This window comes from Bubalus kerabau, chromosome 11 (genome assembly GCF_029407905.1).
Source record: "Bubalus kerabau isolate K-KA32 ecotype Philippines breed swamp buffalo chromosome 11, PCC_UOA_SB_1v2, whole genome shotgun sequence".
Lineage (NCBI taxonomy): Eukaryota > Metazoa > Chordata > Mammalia > Artiodactyla > Bovidae > Bubalus > Bubalus kerabau.
Genome location: NC_073634.1, coordinates 106,692,387 through 106,711,540, shown reverse-complemented (window position 1 = coordinate 106,711,540; position 19,154 = coordinate 106,692,387). Strand labels below are relative to the sequence as shown.

The 19,154-nt window shown below is 58.5% G+C and overlaps 1 protein-coding gene across 8 annotated transcripts in view; it reads left to right on the top strand.

The window, feature by feature from the left end:
- SEC16A (SEC16 homolog A, endoplasmic reticulum export factor) overlaps positions 1-19,154 on the top strand; it is a 31,186-nt gene continuing 12,032 nt past the window's right edge. For 3 of the 8 annotated variants that reach the window (XM_055541561.1, XM_055541560.1, XM_055541555.1), the window contains exons 1-15: positions 1,337-1,475; positions 4,239-4,370; positions 4,934-8,518; positions 10,079-10,209; positions 12,311-12,408; positions 13,625-13,751; positions 14,161-14,359; positions 14,443-14,617; positions 15,469-15,611; positions 16,424-16,485; positions 16,591-16,729; positions 17,081-17,320; positions 18,203-18,300; positions 18,684-18,765; positions 18,905-19,022. In XM_055541561.1, the coding sequence (XP_055397536.1) occupies positions 5,003-8,518; positions 10,079-10,209; positions 12,311-12,408; positions 13,625-13,751; positions 14,161-14,359; positions 14,443-14,617; positions 15,469-15,611; positions 16,424-16,485; positions 16,591-16,729; positions 17,081-17,320; positions 18,203-18,300; positions 18,684-18,765; positions 18,905-19,022 (5,128 nt within the window). In that variant the 5' untranslated portion in view covers positions 1,337-1,475; positions 4,239-4,370; positions 4,934-5,002. Of the gene's footprint in view, positions 1,037-1,336; positions 1,476-4,238; positions 4,374-4,933; positions 8,519-10,078; positions 10,210-12,310; positions 12,409-13,624; positions 13,752-14,160; positions 14,360-14,442; positions 14,618-15,468; positions 15,612-16,423; positions 16,486-16,590; positions 16,730-17,080; positions 17,321-18,202; positions 18,301-18,683; positions 18,766-18,904; positions 19,023-19,154 lie in introns of those variants that run through there. The other 5 variants (XM_055541557.1, XM_055541562.1, XM_055541556.1 and 2 more) reach the window with 5 other exon arrangements.

Genomic DNA, 19,154 nt, shown 5'->3' with positions numbered 1-19,154 from the left:
GCCTTGGGGCCAGCCGGACAGGCTGCTGCTCTTCCCTGTGCCAGGCAGGCGGCAGGTGAGTGCCCTGGGTCAGGCTGGCAGCTTCTTCACCTGCTTTTTCTCACTGGGAGAATGAGGTTGCCAATGGCAGAATCCTCTCCTCCCTAAGATCCTCTATGAGGGCGTCTCCGGGTGGGCACCGGGAAGGGGGAGCGACCACAAAGAGGCACAGGAGAGTGAGGCCCAGTGCCCCAGCCTGCCACTCGGTATCTTGGGGTCGCCTTCATTCAACACAAATATCCACTCGACAATGGTTAGTGAAAACCACACAGAGACCCTAGCTTCGGTCCACAGGGCATCACTGAGCTAATGCCGCTCACTGGAAGGAGAGTTAGGGGCCCTGATGGGGTTTAGGGCGGACAAAAGGGGTCCGGAGGCTGCGCGGCCAGCGCCAGGGAGCGCGGGGGAAGGAAGCGACAGGACAGAGCACGTGTCCGGGAAAGGCGACGGCCGAGCCGGGGTGGGGCGGCTGGGGGCCGCAGGTGCACAGGACGACCCCCCTGAAGCGGGAGCCTGGGTGGCTGTGGACTGGGGGCCAGGGCGTGTCTCTTCCTGCTCCATCGGTACGCAGCGGGAGGGCTTCCAGAGAGCCACAGGTGCGCCGGTGCAAGGTTGCTGGGCAGTTCTTGAAGCCCCCGCAGCCGCGGGCGGTAACTAGGCAACCCGCGCGCCGCCGCGAGCCGCGCACGCGCAGCCCACGGGGGCGACCGGCGCATGCTCGGTGGCCTTCCGCCCGTCTCCCAGGCTTCGGAAGTCTAACGGCAGGACGCGAGGAACGCGCCTGCGCCAAGGCGCCCCTCGGGTTCTCGGAGCAGCCCGGTAACCGATTTCGGCCGGGGTACCTGCTGGCGTCGGTCGTTCAAGACTGAGCCTTTCCTTGGGTCTGCTGGAAGGCTCCCGACTTTTCTCACATCTTCAGGCCAGAAGAGGCCGGGAGAAAGAGCCAGCATAACCCGTACGACATCCCAGAGCGGTGCTCGCGTGCCGGACTGGGCAGGTGGGCGAGGGGAGGGGCCCCAGGGATGGGCGGTGGAGAACGGGGGGCGGGGCTGAGGGGCGGGGTCATGAGAATGGGGCGGGACTGGATGCGGCAGGGGAAGGGGCGGGGCCCCAGGGATGGGCGGTGGAGAACGGGGGGCGGGGCTGAGGGCGGGGCCATGAGAATGGGGCGGGACTGGACGCGGCAGGGGCGGGGCGTCCCGAGGGCCCCTGCGAGGGGCGTGGCGCGCGCTGACGTCGCTGTCGGACACGTCGGCGGCGCGGAGGCCACGGCCCCCGGAGCCGGATGTGCCAAGATGGCTGCCGCGGCAGCTGTGTCTGCGCTTGTCGCAACCGCCGAGCAGTCTTCTTCGCGCGGCTCTTGAGGAGCCGGAGCCGGGGGTCGCGGAGCGGCCGGCAGGAGCCGGCGGGAGCCTCGGCCTCCCTGCAGCGCGCCGGTGAGGGTCGGGGTTGGGGCGGAGGGAGGCGACCGGACCGGGCCCAGCCCGAAGCGAACGGGAGCGTCTCCGGGGAGCCGCCGGGGGGCTCGGGCGGAGGCGCCGGGGGGTTCGGGCGGGGGCCTGCGGGCCGAGCAGGCCGGGCGACCACCATGAGTGCTGACGTGGCCCCACACCTGCACAGGCTGTCGGGTCAGTTGTGTGAACCCTGGCCGTTGTGGTCTCGGCGTGGGGTTGTGTTGGAAGGGCTGGAGGAAAAGCCAGACCTGCAGCTCTTCAGAGAGTAGAAACCTCTCGGGAATTCCTTTCACAGTTTAGCGTGCCCTTTGCTTCGAAGGGTCCGCAGTTTGGTTTCTGCTGCGCCGTGCAGGCGATGAGGTACACTGACATTTGAACCGAGAAACTACAGCCTTGTTGCGTCTATTGGTAATCTCGTGGGGAGGTCACCAAGATGTTGCAACCGAGGTCAGGCGCTGTGTTTTATATCAAGGGGCTGAGGAGTGTGTCCACCAACCTGCCCTTTCTGTGATGAAAGTATTATTGTAGAGCGTCTTGGACGTGAGACAGCCACCTAAAATCAGTTTTGCTGTTTTATCTGTAAAGTTTTAAGTGGCTTGGAGGTTGGGTTGCTTATTAAGATTTTGTTCGATGTAGAGGTTAACTGGAAAGGTGTTTCCCGTCCCCGGAAATGGTTAAGAAGCAAACTTGAGCCACAGACAGTTGTTCCTAGGGTGATACTTGTTCAAGTGTCTGCACCGCCCTTCTTCCCACCGCCCCCCCCCACCCCCAATGCTCTTTCTTAGGGTTCCGGGTGCTCTTGTCTTACAGAGATCCAGCAACAGGCAAGAAGTCCTTTCTTTCTTGTTCTCTGTGACTCATACGCCTTAATAGCAAGTTCCTGCAGTTTAAGTCTCAAAAGTTTTCTTTAGGGCAGCGTGTAAATTTTAACATGGTTCCCTCCTGCCTCTGTAAGCATCTTGACTTAACGTCAGAGTGTCCTTTGGCTCTTCGTTGCTTTCGGCAGTGTTGAGAAACCCCCTTCCTTTCCCTAACATCTGAATGTTTGATTCTGTACTCAGAAGAGTTGGGGTCTGTGCTGTCTTTGTGCTCCGTGTCCCGCAGTCTGATAGATGCGTCGTGCAGCAGTCGCCTCGGGCAGAGCCTGGACTCCCAGGCGCTTCTCGGAGCTCCGGTTGGTTTACCTGCTCGTGCCTGAGGCGGCTGCCCTAGCAGGAGAGACGTGTGCTTTCGTTATCTCAGTTCAGTAGCCAGGAGTTTATATTGACACAGGTTGTGCTTATTTCAGGTAGATCCAAGGCAGCTTAATTGAAGAGCTGCAGTTATGAATAATGTATCTTTAGGGAGATCAGCTGGTTTCTTTGAAGCAGTCTGCCATTTTTAAAGTTAATTGACCTGAGGCTACAGAATGACTTACGGGACAAAATGAAAGTCCCTATAGTTGAGATAAATGATATGTGCTTGCATTGTTTTTCTGCTGATGAATAGAGAAAAAGAGAATAATGTTCAAGGCAGAAGATTGTTCCAAATGAAACGGTTTATTGTTGAAAAGCTGTTAGTGGTCAGGGGAAGAAGGGGAAGCTACTTTGTAGGGAAGTGATAGAGTCTGCTTATGAAGCGGTCCTTAGGAATTGAGAAAATAATGCTAAGAAAGTTTCTGCACGGAAAATAATTGAGTATAAATGTTCTGTGAAATTTAGATTCAGATAAGATTTCGCTCGTAAACAGCCGTAGGGATTAGGGCCTCCCAGAATCCACTGTGAATAGAATTTCATAAGATTAAACCCAGAAGGAACTCTGAAACCATCATTTCAGTTCTCTTACTTTATAGATGAAGGAATCGGGTCACCCACGGAGCAGCGGTGCGGCTGGGCCATTCAGCTGGCGCCCAGTCCTTTTCTCATGGTGACACGTGAGGAATTAATCCTGTGGGCCTGTGCTCTGTGTTTTATTTTTTAATATATGCTGTTTAATGTGATTGAGGGTTTCCTGCTGAAGCGTTCTAAGGAGGATGCCATCGCTTTGTAAGTGGTCTTGGGTGCCTCCCTTTCACATGTAAGAGGAAGAGGCTCTGCTCTCCTCCCCTGGGTCTATGTTAAAGCTGAGCTGTAAGTATTCTTAGTTTTAAAATGACAGCTTAGAACCAAAGGAAGTTCCTGATACAGTGCTTCGTATATTTAATTCCATGAAATCTGAGTGAGTGTCAAAGTGCTTGTCTATTGAAAAGGATTCCCTGTTGGACCGGGAGAAGGCCATGTCCGAGCAGTAACTGTAGCGGATTCATAGGGCAGCTTTCGTTAGTAAATGACTGGATTTAATATGCATTCATTCGCTTTTGTCTGCCTTTTGTCCAAGGACAGGAACATTGTACCCTCGCAGAAACATGTGGCTCACACTGCAGGGCATGTGTCGCTTCTCCCTTTGGTGTCGGCTTTTTCCGTGACGGGCTCCCCTTAATCATTTGTGAGGGTGTCGCTGGGGAGGAGGCTGACACGTGGAAGAGGAATTTGTAAAGAGACGATACTTGGATTTTTGTCTCAAAAGTGCAGGTTAACTGTTCAAGATTATACTTTGTATGTTTTGTTAAAAAACAGACAACCACAAAAGACGCTGTAAAGAGGATTTCTGCTCCTTTGTTTTCCGTAAAGGGTTTGTGGGCCGTCTGCTTGTTACTGACGAGTTTTGAATGAACTTAGTTGGTCCGTTTTAGCACTGCTTTATAGTTACTTGGGATTTTCATTCCAGGCATAGTTGTTACAACTCCAGTCATCAGACGCAGCTTGTTTTGCTGGTGGTGTGCAACCAACCACTCACAGTGTGGAAACGGAGACATTCTACAGGCTGGGATAAAAGGCGTTTTAGGCGCATATAATCCAGGTAGTTGTTATTTTGCAGCTTGTGTGACTCTGTGCTTTAATAACTCTCTTCAGTTAAAACGGAGAAGCAGGTTTTTAACTTTGGTTTTCCTTTCCAAATGTAAAATTAACCTGTGTGAAAAGTATGGTATGTGGTCTTAAGAGAGGAGGCGGCCCTTTCCGGACCTAGTGATAATTTATCAGAAAATATGGAGGCACTGTGTACCTGGTGCCTCGTGTTGGGTTCTGCTTGGTCCCTGCCAGCTTGCTGAGGGCGTTGTGGAGGCGGTGGGCATTCCACGTGGGTATGTAGCTCGGTGACATAACTGAATTTCACAGAAGGGTAGTGACTTGTCTGAAGTTGCTTGGCCGGCTCCAGCACGGCCAGCCTTGGCGTCCAGGCCGGTGTTGTCGCTCCCCAGATAGCAGTCCTCCCAGGGGTGGGCGAGGAGTGGGTGTATCCCTCAGGACTTACAAGATGCAAAACTTTTCTCGTTTTTTTCTTCTTTCTCAATTTTCCTGATTGTAGCCAGGACTTTGAATAAATGGATTTTATGCTAACTTTTTCCTTTTTTTCTTTTTCAGTTCAAATTAAGGAAAGCCTCCCTCCTGCTTCTTTCTGCAAGCAGCATCTCATTGTGCAAGAGCTCAGTCATGCAGCCGCCACCCCAGGCCGTGCCGTCTGGCGTGGTCGGGCCGCCTCCATCGGGGAGTCCTCAGACCATGTTCTGGTCTAACAGCCCTTACCGGAGACAGGCCGGCAGCCACGCTCCAGTGGCCCCGGTAGCCTGCCCACTGCAGCCAGTGACAGACCCTTTTGCTTTCAGTCGACAGGCTCTCCAGAATACATCACTGGGTGGTTCGTCTAAAAGCAGCCTGCCCATTTTGCAAGGCCCAGCCCTGCCGTCATCCCTGCAGCGTGCTGCTCTGCCCGTGCCTCACACAAACACTGGGGACAGCTCCCAAGGGTCCTGTGAACCTCTGCCAGGGCCTCCGGTGCAGCCCAGGGCAGACGCCAACCCATCTCCCGGGGCGCCGATGCCCTCGTCCTCACACGGGCCCGAGACGAACAGGAGTAGCAAGGCTCCCGGCCCAGAGCCTGAGCTCCCGAACCCGCCGTACCCTCCACAGTACATTCCAACAGTGGGGTCCAGCGGCTCTCGCGGGGGCCTTCCGCAGGGGCATGCGCCTCGGCCCGACAGACCCCTGAGCCGGCCGAGCCCCCCTGACAGCGCTGCACCCTCAGCAGCGCTCCCGCTCCCCCCTCAGCCCTGTCAGCAAGTGCCTGGGCAGTGGGGGCTGGGGCAGGGAGGTCCGCGGCCCCCAGGTCAGCATTACTGGCCCGGCCCAGAGGGGCCCCCGCAGATCCTAGGGCCCCACGCCTCCAGCGTCACCCACTTTCCCCCTCCGTCCAGCCTGCATCAGCGTCCTGGCCACGAGCAGCTCGGCCCCCCAGCTTCCTTACCAGGACCCTCGGCCAGTGACGGAAGAAACGAGGCCACCTACCTGCCCAGTGGAGACCACTCAGCAAATAGCTTTGATCCAGAGAGCGCATTCAGGCAGACTTCCAGGGTTGGGAACGCTCGGGCAAACCAGGAGCTCAGGTCGAGTCCTGGAGTGAACAGAGAGCAGCTGTCGGGTCTGGCTGCTGTTAGCCCGCTCGCTCAGGTAAACCGCCCGGAAAGCCGTTCGCACTACCCGCCGGGCGCCGGGGGTGGCTGGACCCCACTGGAGGTGGGCTCGGGCGCACTCGCCATGTTTTTCAAAGGAGGAGAGACCGAGAACGAAGAGAACCTCTCGTTGGAAATAGCGCGCTCTGCCGGGCAGGCCGACATGGACGGTTTCTGCATCGGCCAGCTTCCTGCACATGTGGGCGCGGGAGGCGCTCACCAGGCCTTTCCCAGAGGCTCCAGCTGTGAGCCCGTGCAGCTGGGGGGAGAGCCACAGCCTTACTTCCCTCAGTCTGCAGGTAGCCCCCACGAGAAAGCAGCCTCTAAGGCAACCGCCATGGACACGTGGGCAGACACGGCCCGTGCAGGGGCGCAGTACGAGAACGTTGAGAACCTGGAGTTTGTTCAGAACCAGGAAGTTCTGCCGAGCGAGCCCCTCACCATGGATCCTTCCTCCCCAGGCGATCCACTCAGGTGCGGGCCCCTTCCTGGCCCAGCTGGCCCCAGGCTCAGTGCGGTGGGCCCTGCGGGCAGCGGGGGCCCAAATCTCGAGGCCCTGGATACGACGGCGCACTCCGCACGGCCTGACAGCGTGTCGTCCAGTTACAGCAGCAAGAGCCACCGGGGCCTCCCGGGCGCAGCCAGGCCCCGCGACTCGGGTACCTTCATTCAGCAGGAAGTGGGGAAACCTGAGGATGAGTCTCCAGGGAGGTTTTTTAAGCAGATCGATTCTTCTCCTGTTGGTGGAGAGACAGACGAGACCAGCAGCCAGAACTACCGCGGCAGCGTGTCCCAGCCCTCAACCCCAAGCCCCCCAAAACCTACAGGGGTATTTCAGACGAGTGCAAACAGTTCTTTTGAACCCGTGAAATCGCACTTGATTGGAGTAAAGCCCGTTGAGGCAGATCGCGCCAATGTGGTAGGAGAGGTGAGGGGGCCCAGCGCCCACCAGAAGCAGTACAGAGCAGCCGCTGCCACGCCTGATGCCACCCTTGGCAATCTGGAGCAGCCCCCCGACAACATGGAGACCCTCTTCCCGCCGCGGCGCTGCGTGCCGCCTCTCGCCACGCCCGTGGAGGCCATGGGGCCGCCCTTGGAAACGGTGCTGCCAACACCCGAGAGGAGGCTTCCGACCAGGGTGCAGGGGCCTGTGAAGTGTGAGAGCCCCGCAACGACCTTGTGGGCACAGAACGAGCTCCCAGATTTTGGGGGCAACGTCCTTCTGGCCCCGGCGGCTCCCACGCTTCATGTGCCAGTGAAACCTCAGCCGTCTGAAGTGATTCAGCCCCCAGACGAGGGGGCGGCACGGCAGGTGGGCCCTGGCGGTCAGAGTGGGGACGGCCTTGGCACTTCTGAGAACCTGGAGAACCCTCCGCAGCTTGGCGAAGAGGAGGCCCTCCCGCCGCAGGCTGGCCCCGGCTATGCCAGCCTGCTGTCCTCCCCGCCCACTGAGTGTTTGCAGAATCAGCCCGTCTTGATCGCCCAGCCCGATCAAAGCTATAGTCTGGCTCAGCCTGTTAACTCTTCTGTGTCCTTACCAAATTCTAACGAGAAGGCTCCATCCTGGAGAGACTCTTCGGTGGGAGATAAGCCCTCAGTCAGCGGCCGGGCTGCTGGTGGTGATCCTGGAGAGAATGTACCTTTGTCTGGGATGCCATCTGGCTCTCTCGTCTGCTCGCCTCTGCCTAACCACCTGGCTCAGAGTCCTTTTCCACAAGCTTCTGGTACCTATGACATGGTTTCTAATCAAGCTGCTAATTTGCTGGTTCAACTGCACTCTCATCCAAAGCCCTCACTTCCAGAAGGTCAGAAGGTCCACAACGCAGAGTGTGTGCCTCCTGAGGGGGTGCCCAGTCCTGCGGGGGCCTCAGGCCTGGTGTTAGTGCCGCCTGCAAGTGGCACTTCCGTGCCTGACAGCAGCAAGCCAGGCCTCTGTGGCAGGCAGGACGGAGCTTCGGGAGCCCTGGACTTCACGTTCAGTAGGACTTTGGAAAATCCTGCAGGAGTGTACGGCCCAGCCCATGCTGATGGCCCGGCCTCTGGTCAGCAGCCCACTGCCAGTCGTCGGCCTCCTGGGCCTGGGGCGGACACCCCGGACCGTTTCTATCAGCAGGTGATGAAAGAGGCTCAGGACCAGCCCAGTGCAGAGAGAGCCCAGCAGGAGCTGGCACCACAGGGGCCCAGAGCAGTGCTTCCGGAGCCTTCAAGCCCAGGGAGTCCCCCGGCGCAGGCACAGCCTGCAGACCCGGCCCGGCCCGCGAGCCCAGCTCCTGCTGATGCGGGTCAGCAGCTGCCGCCCCGGCCGCCTCGGTCCTCCAGCGCCTCTGTTGTGTCCACCAGCTCGAGCCAGGCGGCCCCACGGCCCGACCAGCAGTGGCTGCAGCCCCCGCCTCCCGACCTGGCTTCCTATTACTACTACAGGTCCCTGTATGATGGCTACCAGCCCCCGTACCCCTCCCCATACCCGCCGGATCCTGGCCCAGCCCCCCACTATTACCAGGTAGGGCCACGCTCTTGCGCGGTTGAGCGCTCTGACCAGTGATCTCTTTCTCATGTCCTGCTCCGGGGCAGGGTTCTGCGGTCAGTCCTGAGGGGACCCATGGTTCCCCTGCTTTCACACGCCTCTTCATGAGCTTCATGAGAAGGGTGCTTCCCGTCCCAGCTCATTCTGCGGACCACAGCCCTTCTCCTGGAGGGCCACGCTGCACACGAGCCCGTTTTATTTGGGGAGAATCACTACTTCATTTTGGTGTAGCACAGCATACCCCAGCTTACATGAGAAAGGACCCTCACTTGCCGTCCTGCCCACCGGCTCCCAGCAGAGCCAGAGTTCTGGGTGGCACGTTTTGGAAAACGGGAATAGCCTCTTGAAGCTTCTTTCTGGTTTTAACATCAGAAACTTAACATGAGAAGCAACAGGAAATGTAGTCTTTTAAAGCCCTCCTCTAGGATAAAGTCGTTCAGGGTAAGAGGTCAGGTTTGGGACGTAGCGTAGGTGGAGCAGTTAGGAGCGGTGGCGTGCACACTCGGGCACCCGGCCACAGCAGAGGGGGCCGCCGTGCTGCACGGGATCCTTTCTCAGCTCTCTTCGCGGTGAGCCAGGGCCACGGGTGCTGTTTAGCCTCCGTTTAATCCTGCTTTAGTGTGATCCACGTGGACACCTTTGAGGGGCTGCTTGTTACCGTCTCTTGTCCTGGCCCAGCATTGCCACAGTCGGCAGAGGTAGAAGGATTGTGGACCAGGAGTTTGGAGCTCCTTGCCTGACGTGGGTGTGGACCCCACACTGGAGGCCCCACGGTCAGAAGCAGCTGAGGGAGCAGAGCTGTGGTGGGCTGGGGGCCGCCTGAGGGTGGGGCGGCCTGAGGGGCTTCAAGAATCTTTGTATGCGTGGGAATGAGTTACATGCCTAACCCTGAGACCTGGGAATCAGAGCCAGGAAGAGCTCCAGAGACTTATTTCCATGGAGGGAAATGATGCTCTGTAGGATCCCAGGGTGGGCCGGCAGAGTGTGGAGGGGCCCGATCCCAGCGGTACCCGGCACTGCTGCGTGGGAGCCCAGGCCCCAGCGGGGGTCAAGAATAAGTCCAGGTTACGTGTTGTCTTGTTCTCTACCAGCTCTTGACAGAGAATCAGGCCCTGAGACAGGAAAGACAGGTCTGGCTCGTGCCTGGATCACCCATCTCTGCTTCAGGTTCCAGCATGGCTGTGGGGCCGCAGGGCTGCTGCATCCGGAAGGGGCTGAAAGCCTCGTGAGGCTAGAGCGCGATCCTCTCAATCCCAGGGGACCCGGATTCTTTTGCTTACTTGAATTGGTGCCCGAGATGGGACCCCAGGTTGTGGGGTCTCAGCACCTACTCAGGTGAGACCTCAGGAAGCGGAAGAGAGCCCTTGAGGCTCACCTGGGCATGGCCCGCTGCCGTAGGCTGTCTCCTGAGCCAGGCCGGGCTGGCTGTCTTTGGAACAGGGCTGTCTGCAGAGCCTTACCTGGGCCGTGAGAGCCGTGCCAGTTGCCTGCGTCGGTGGCTCCTGGCGTCTAATGACGGTGTCCTTCTTCCGGCAGGACGTCTACAGCCTCTACGACCCCAGGTACAGGCCTTGTGACGGCCCTGCCTACGTGGACCCCTGCCGCGGCCCCGAGCCCGAGCGGCCCGGCTCCCGGGCCAGTCACTGCTCCGACCGCCCGGCCGCCAGGTGATGCGTGCTTGTGTTGCCGGCTGTGGTCGTAGCTTAGTGGTTCGGGGGAGACGACGTTTGCAGAGAAGCATACAAACCTGTTGGGTGTGTGTGTACGTTTCGTGGGTGTGGATAGATCGTAGGATACATCTTTGAATCGAACTGAGCCTGCTGCCCAACACGGCCACAGGCACGTCGGCAGGTGGTCTTGGTCAGGCCAGACCCTGGGAGGGGCCACCAGGAAGGCCCCCTGCTCTCGAGCAGGGCTTCTCCTGGCCTGGGCAGTGGTCCTGTTGCCTGTGGTCACATAGCAGCTTTTAACCTGTGGAGGTTCTTCCCCACACTGGTTCCAGAGGCGCCCAGGTCAGGCAGGCTCAGGCTGCAACCTGGAGTGGTCTGTTGGCGGCAGTAGCCGCGAGCCTGGGCTGTCTGCCTGGCACTGCCTCCTGGGTCGGGAGGCCCCCAGCGAGCTCTCTTTCACTTTTCTACCTGACTGAATGCATCTGGGTTTTGCAGTTATAGACGAGGCATTTTGAAAGGTCCTTGGCATCACGCCTTCCGCTGAATAAAATTTAAGCAGGTCACAGTTCTCCCACTCAGAGGCATCGGTGGGTTAGGGTCCAGCCTTGCCACCTGCCATAGTGGCCTCCCGCACTCAGGCACCTCATCTTGCCGGGCCGGGTTTCTATAAGACTATGAGGCTCCTCCGGCTTGTGATGGAGAGAGTGGCGCAGGGGAAGGCCGCGTCCCCCACTGCCTTACAGACTTATGGCTGCTCCCGCTGCTTCAAGGCCTTCGTCGCTCGTCTGGAGAGCGAGCTGGACCTGTCCGGGTGGACCCCTGTCTTTGCGAAGGGACGCGCTCAGCTTCAGACCCCTGCGCTCTGGGCGCTCGGTGGGAGACCATGCCCATCTGTCCCCTGGGAGGCGAGGCTGGCGTCACAGTGGGTGCTCTGATCTGGGAGAGCAGCAGGCAAATGTTTTCTGGAAGCCCTGAGAGGCGAGGGAGGGCAGGGCTCGGGCACACCTCGCCCTTCCTGTCTCCTCTCCAGCCTTCGGGTTAGTTCGAGGGGCCCGTGAAAGCTTTGGGCTGTTGCGGTGACTGAGCGGAGGCGGGCCTTGCTACCTGGCAGGGGTTTGAGGCCCATCCTATGGTGTCCAGGTCCCCTCTGCGTCCTCACTGCGCCCTCCTCCCTGCATGCGCACGCGTGCAGACACGTGCAGGCCTATGTGCATATGTCGAGCCTCCGTGTGTTGTGCTCATGCCGGGTGGTCACAGCCTAGGGGAGCTGCTGGAGGGAGGAAAGCGCCCTGGGTATCCATATGGAGTCCTTGCTGCTGGGTGACGGGGCTGGGCGAGCAGCAGGGTGGCCGTGCCCTGCCCTGCCCTGCTCAGGGCGCCCCGCCCCGCCCCACTCAGGGCGCATCTCTGGGCCCCCGTGGTGGGGCTGGTGGTGCCCGAGTGCTGCCCCAGGGCCCCCAGTCAGCGGGTGCTGTTCCCACAGTGGGGGTAGGGGGGGCGCTCTTCAAGGGCAGCTGCACCTCCGAGTGAGCCATTCCCAGGGGTTTGCAGTCACAGTTTAAAAATCAGAAGTGCTGTTAAGTCCTTCCAAGGATCTTTCTGACCCAGCGGGCCCGGTCCTGCCCATCGTGCAGTGAGAGGCAGCAGCGCTGGGCACTCAGCTGGGATGGGTGCGGGGCCTCCGCCCCTCTCGGGGGGCACATAGGCGTGGTCGGGGGAGGGTGTCCCAGTCGGCGCTGGCTTGGTGTCCGTGGCTCAGTGCTCTTCGCTTCTGCTGAGCATGATTCCAGAGCCGGGAGAGCCTGCTTCCGCATTGGCGTTGACAGGATGGATTCCTGAGCGCACCAGAAAGCGTCAGTTCTCTTCTGCTGAACGGCGCTTCCTCAGTTGCTTCAGCAGATAGATTTCAATTCGCTCTATGGTAGGGGGTCCTGTAATCTTCCTGTCGTCACTGGTTCGGATCTCCTGATTGGAATTTTTCCACAACCAAGGTGCCATGATGAAAGTCTGGGGCTCTGGGTGTATTGACTGGAATCTTGTCGCATGTTAAGCAGCAGCTCATCTTGTTTTTTAACAGCACTGTGTGTGTGTTTTTCAGGCAAGCGTATCCTGAAGGTTACTATAATTCCAAAAGTGGATGGAGCAGTCAGAGTGATTACTATGCAGCTTACTATTCCAGCCAGTACGATTACGGAGGTACGTTCAGAAGCGGTCACAGGCTTAGCGCAGCAGACGTGTTCAGACCTTGGTGGTACGTTCAGAAGCGGTCACGGGCTTAGCTCAGCGGACGCATTCAGACCTTGGTGCAGCCAGGTGCCAGGTGGCGGTGTGGTGGACTTTCTTAGGAAACTTTTCCTTTTTATTAGTCATACGATTTTATCTAAAGCCAAAGTAGCAGAAAGTAATTTGCATCTAGAAAATAACTATATTACTACTGTTCATTGACAAGTATTACCCAAGTCACAGTAGTGTGTTTTTATCATATTGATAGATTTCTTTGACTTTCTAGCAAAGTGTAATACTTGGTAGTACTAGAGTATGTGGCTTGTCCTTACACGGACGAGCTAAAATTGATAGAAATAAAATGAGGGGCCGGCTGCCCCCTGCACCAGTCATGTGTGATGTGCTCGGGGGCCTCGTGTGGCAGGAGCCCTCGGGTTGGACAGAGCAGACTCGGGTGGCCCGGGCCCCTCCCCTTCAGGTGCCGCTGCTCTCAGGTGGGGTGTGTGTCTCGGCGAGCATCCCCTGAGCAGCCCTCCTGGGCCCCCTGCCTGGCCATGGCCAGAGGGAGGGTCCTGACCTGCAGCCGTCAGTCCAGCACAGCCCCTACTTCCCCATCTTCTGGGGTTCCTCCTCCCCTTTGTATTTGCACTGCTTTACGCATTATAATGTTAATTAACATGTTTTGGAAAAATAGTCTTTTAGTTTGAGAGTATTTTTTAGATTTTTATTTTTAACTGAGATACAGTTGATTTAGTGTTGTGCCTGATGCCGACTGTACCCGAAGCAGCCTAGTTGTATGCATACATTGGTTCTCTTTAAATACTCTTTTCCATTATGGTTTGCTCCAGGAGATTGGGTATAGTTCCATGCGCTATGCAGTAGGCCCTTGCCTATCCGTTGAGAGTGTTTCCTAAAGCTGTGTGGACCACATTAGAGAAAAGAGATGAATGATTTTTTTTTAATCACGTGTTAAGAGAAATTTAGCCAGTGGGCTTTGAGGAAGACACGCCGGATCCTCTCGTGCCTCACGGTTCATGTTCCCCAGGGTCGTGCTGCTTTTCGGGTGGAGAGTATGGTTCTTCTCGGAGGCTAGGAGCATCCTTCAGTCCTGGGATGGCCTGGTTTCTCCAGTGGTAGCCAGAGGAGTGTCTTTTTCACATAGTACTGACCTGGTGATCTCTCATTATAGACCCAAGTCACTGGAATCGGTTCTACTACGGCCCTCGGTTCAGAGACCCCCGTTCCTACGACCGGGGGTATTGGTGTGATGCGGAGTACGACTTGTGCAGGAAGGAGAACTACGCCTACGGTGACAGGTGGGCAGCACGGACTCCAGCACGGAGGGTGGGAGTCAGCCGGGCCTTTGCCCTCGGGTCCTGCATCCACTCGAGAGCTGCGGTTGCGTCTGGCTCCCAGGCACCCGCCACTGTCAGAGAAGGGTGAACCAGAGGTTCTTTCTTTGGGCTTTTGGTGGGGAACGGACCTTAGAACCAGCGCCGGGAGTCAGTTCAGCCTCTTCTTCGCAGGTCCATGAGAGGCGTGACTGCCTTGGAATGGACCCCTAGCCTGTGTCTCTTGGTCTCAGGCGGGGCCTGAACTTGGCCATGGGTGCGGTGACCCCGCTACAGTGTGGGCTCTGGCGAGTGTCATTCCTGGGGTCAGGACCCTGGGGGGCTCAGCCGTGTGCAGCATAGGAGCCTTGCCTCTGCCTGCTGCCTCCTCCAGGCCCGAGAAATACGATGACCGCTACAGGTACGACCCCCGCTTCACCGGGAGCTTTGACGACGAGCCCGAGCCACCTCGGGACCCTTACGGGGAGGAGGCGGACCGGCGCAGTGAGCACAGCGCGCACTCGGCACGCAGCCTGCGCAGCGCGCCCAGCCTGCAGAGCCGCCGCAGCAGCTTCAGCGCCCACTCCCGCCAGGTAGGCGGGGGCGGGCTCCAGGGCCACCTGGGGGCACGGGGCGTGGCCAAGGGGCTTCACCTATCCGCTTTGTGCTCCCGAAGAGTCAGGTGTACCAGAGTCATAACGTGCCCTCCGGGTCCTATGAGGTGCCCCCTCCGCCGGGCTCCTTCCACGGTGATTACGCCTACGGCCCCTACGGGAGCGACTTCCATGGCGCGCCAGGCTTTCCAGAGTATGGCTACCCCGCCGAGGCCAGCTGGCCCTCCGTGGAGCAAGGTGTGTGTCGCAAGGCCCTGGGCGCGCACAGTGCGGAGGGGGCCCAGGGGCTCCTGGGACCAGTGTCTGCGCCCGCAGCGAGAAGGGCTGGGTTACGACCCAGGTGGGAACTGGTGATGGTCGGGCCTGGGCTTCCCTGGGAGCTGCCGGCCTGTCCATCACATCCACGTCAGTGCAGTGCTGCCTTCAGGCTTCCTTCCCAGGTCAGCTCCCCACGTGCAGGGACAGCGGCCCCCTCCCACCACCCTGCCCTGCAAGGCTGACCGCATGGGTGCGTGGCTCTTAGAGGAAGCCTGGTTCTCCTTGAAAAGCTCCTGATCGTTTACTTATCGCATGTGCTGCACCTCAGTGCCCCTTTGAGATACTTGATCACATGCTGTTTCTTGGAAAACTGTACAAGTACATGAAGTTTGAGAAGAAACAGTATAAGAGATAACTGGTGGACTTTCTTGAATGTTCCATAATTGGAGGTCTCCCTTCCTGTTCGCCTGCGGTGTTTCACTCTCGGTCGTTACCTCAGCGCGCCGATGCTGCTCTAAGGTCGTAGCTGTGAGGAGTGCGCAGGGGCCATCTGAGCAGGTTTCTGTTTTAAAAGCATAGCACGTCCTGATGGCTCTTAAAGGAACCTTTTCGTTTTAGAGGAGAAACTCCTTGTTTTTAATGATTTGTTTGTGTGACACATATGTAAGTTCTCCTTTTTAATAGGATATTTAATAGTTGAAAGTCAGTTGATCTGGATAATCTGTGATTCCGGCTGTCTGGGTGTCTTAAAATTCTGAGCTGTTGATCTAGTTCAGCAGCATTAAACAGTGACAAGCTGGCAGCCTTTTTTTCACTTGATCCACATGTAGCTCCGTCGAGACCCACTTCTCCCGAGAAGTTCTCGGTGCCTCACGTCTGTGCCAGGTTTGGTCCTGGGGGCCAGCTCATCAAGGTGATTCCAAACCTGCCTTCAGAAGGACAGCCTGCGCTGGTTGAAGTTCACAGCATGGAGGTAATTCCGTGGGGAGCAGTTCCGGGTCGTCGTTCAGCCCCCCCCACCCCAAAAACGTGCTTTCCAGCCTGTCCTCTTCCACTTGCGTGTCCTTGCCTGAAAAGCAGTCTTAAGCAATGCTAACCCACGAGTCTGATTTGTAGGTGGTTTTGGTTCTGTTTTGTCATCTATTTTTCCTCCCAGGAGTCAATATTTTGTTAGTAAGAATTTTGGGGGGGTTTGTGGTTCGTTCCCTGGGCTGGGAAGATCCCCTGGAAAAGGAAATGGCAACCCACTCCAGTGTTCTTGCCTGGAGAATCCCATGGATGGAGGAACCTGGTAGGCTGCAGTCCACGGGGTTGCAAAGAGTCGGACACGACTGAGCGACTTCACTTTTTCACTTTTGTGTTAGACGTGGAATTATCCTGTGTTCATTTTTTGTTGCTGTTTGATTTTCTGATTTTGGAGGGAGGGCTCCATAGGTGCTCATTTTACCGGTGATCTGGAGAGTGGGTAGAGGAGCCTCGTGACCTCGGGGGGCTGGCACCACTCTGTGCCTGCAGGCCTCTTCCATCGTGTGTATCCAGGCCCCGCGTCAGAGTCTGGGCAGGAGGAAGGGATCTCACTGCTTAAGTAAAGTTTGGAAGTCACTGTCGTAGAGCTGGCTTGCCCACGATCTGTGATGGAGGCGCTGCCCCCATGGGGGACAGCCCGTCCCCAGGACGGTGTCCGTAGCTCTGTCTGCCGATGTGGCCAGCAGACGTGGGCTGGGCCGGGTGATGCTGCGCCACCCCCATGAAGCACTCCCGCGTCCCTCTCCTGTCCCTACCTAGACCTTGCTGCAGCACACACCGGAGCAGGAGGAGATGCGGGCCTTCCCAGGGCCTCTCGGCAAGTATGTGCCCACAGAAGCGCTCTCGGTGCCCGCCCACTGGCTGTGCTGGGCACAGCCTGGCAGGTGCCGCGGCTGCTGTTCACCGAGCGTGTGTTCTTTTTGCAGAGATGACACCCATAAAGTGGATGTTATTAATTTTGCACAGAACAAGGCTACAAAGTGTTTGCAGAATGAAAACTTAATAGACAAAGAGTCTGCGAGTCTCCTCTGGAGCTTTATTGTCCTGCTGTGCAGGCAGAACGGGGTACGTGTCTCCCCTCCTAGAGCGTCCCTTCTCGTCGACTCTAGTCCCGGGGACCTCAGCCCCCAGGAGGATCAGGCAGGATTTCTGGGCCAGGCATTCCTGTCCAGGGGGTCCCCCAGGAAGCAGGAGTCCAGCAGGGCGCATGGTTTGGGGTAAAGGGAGGTTTGGCCTCCTCATCGTCGGCCTGCCCAGCATGTGTGGTGTGCTGTGTCGCTCCCGGCGAGGGGGGCCGGGGGGCAGCTCTGCACCCGAGGTGGTCTGACGGGCCCTCCCCGACCAAGGCTAGGATGGTCTTGCCCCCTCAGAGGGTCTGTTTGTGGTTGAGCCTGCTCTCCCTCTTGGCCCTCGCAGACCGTGGTGGGCACAGACATTGCAGAGCTCTTGTTACGAGACCACCGAACCGTGTGGCTTCCTGGGAAGTCGCCGAATGAAGCCAACCTGATCGATTTCACCAACGAGGCCGTGGAGCAGGTGGAGGAAGAGGAGTCCGGCGAGGCCCAGCTCTCGTTCCTCACAGACAGTCAGGCTGCCAGCACCCTCGAGAAAGACACGGAGCGGTTCCGGGAGCTGCTGCTCTATGGCCGCAGGAAGGTGAGTGGCCCGCGCTGGCGTGTCGTCCCTGCAGGCGGGGCCTGTCCTGAGCGCTGCTTGCGTCAGCTGCCGGTTCCGTGTTGACTCACTCGGCAGGTGAGCAGGCCTGAGCCTGGGCTGTGCCCCTGCTGGGTGTGGTGTGCCTCGGGGTGAACACGTGCACAGGACAACACCCGTGTGTCCTGACGCGGGTGGGGGAGCACACCATCGCTGCCGTGAGCGGGCGGGGCCTGCGCCAGAGTGGAGCGGCCCGGCGCGGGCGGCTGGTGCCGGGGCACACGCCCTGTGCTGGCTCCACGCGGGCACCTGGCAGTGCAGAGTGGGGACCCAGCGGGACTCATGGTTTGATAAGGAAATGTTCTTAAAGTGGACATTTTACAGCTGATGGAAATCCCCCAGTCTGTTCGTTTAATTACTGTTTGTCTCTGTTAAAACATTTTTGGCTCTTGGTCAGAAGTTTTCTGAATTGCGGCCCGGGTTACTTGTGGAAGGGGTGCTGCAGCGCAAGAGGCCCTGCCAGTGCCGGGCAGATGCCCGGGGGGGCCCAGGGGTCATTCTGGGCCTGGGGAATCGGCGTCCTCAAGGCCTCGGCCACAGCGGAGGGGATGGCGGTGCTGCTGCTCCGCTGGCCCTGGTCCCGACAGCCTGTGTCCCCTGGGCCAACGGTGCCAAAGGCAGGGCGCTTCCACAGCCTCCTGCAGGGGCCCTGACCAGGGGAAGCCGGAAGCGGGCTTCTCCGCGTCCCTGCGTGGGGCACGCGCCTCGGGGCCTCCGGGCCGTTTGGTTTTTCACCTGTAGTTGCGCCCTCTGATCCCTCCCGACGGCACACGCGCCAGGGCCCCGTCCTTCTCAGGGTTCAAACACACTCTTGATGCTTTGCAGGACGCCTTAGAGTCTGCGATGAAGAATGGCTTGTGGGGTCACGCCCTGCTACTTGCCAGTAAGATGGACAGCAGGACACACGCCAGAGTCATGACCAGGTGAGGAGTCCTGCCGTGGCATGCCCGTGGGCCAGCGCCCAGCCTCCTTCCTGTGGTCTGGGGAGCCCACAGGCCCCTGAGCTCCTGGCGGAGGAAGCTGGGGAGGCCCATCTGCCACGTCTGGCTGCAGGCTGACTGGGCCCTCCTCCTCGGAGGGTGTGGCTCAGGGATTTAACTGTTTTTGTCGACTGCAGAGTTTAATTCTATAAAATCTCAACAAATTCTGTAGTCTCCCTCTTCTGCAGTCTTTTAAAAACACTGGTGTGTGTGTTTGGCCCAGGTCAAGCGTCAGGCCAGACATCAGATGGGCGGAGGTGAGACCGGGCTTGTTCTGTGTCTTGTTTTCTGACCTGGCTGAGCTTCCTCTTTTAACATCTGCTCAGGTTCGCCAACAGCCTTCCAATCAACGATCCCCTGCAGACTGTCTACCAGCTGATGTCTGGGCGGATGCCGGCCGCATCCACGGTCAGTGGGTCCTGATGACACCTCAGCTTGGCCTCTGCGCAGAGCCCGCGCCTGCTTCCTCCTCACACCCACACACTCAAGCCCTGCAGAGCTGAGTGTGTTCTGAGGCTGAGGGTTTTTTGCTTGCTTCTGGTTTCAGTGCTGTGGGGATGAGAAGTGGGGAGACTGGCGGCCGCACCTGGCCATGATCTTGTCCAACCTGAGCAACAGCGTGGACGTGGAATCTCGGGCCATGGCCACAATGGGCGACACCCTGGGTAGGTCAGGGTGGACGCGGAAGAGGGGCCTGGGCCTCGGCGCTCCGGCCCGAGACTGGCCCCCTGTCCGGGGTCCGTGTGGCCCTGGGAGTGCGGTGCTGTCCTGGAGCCCGAGCCCACCTGCTTTCTCTC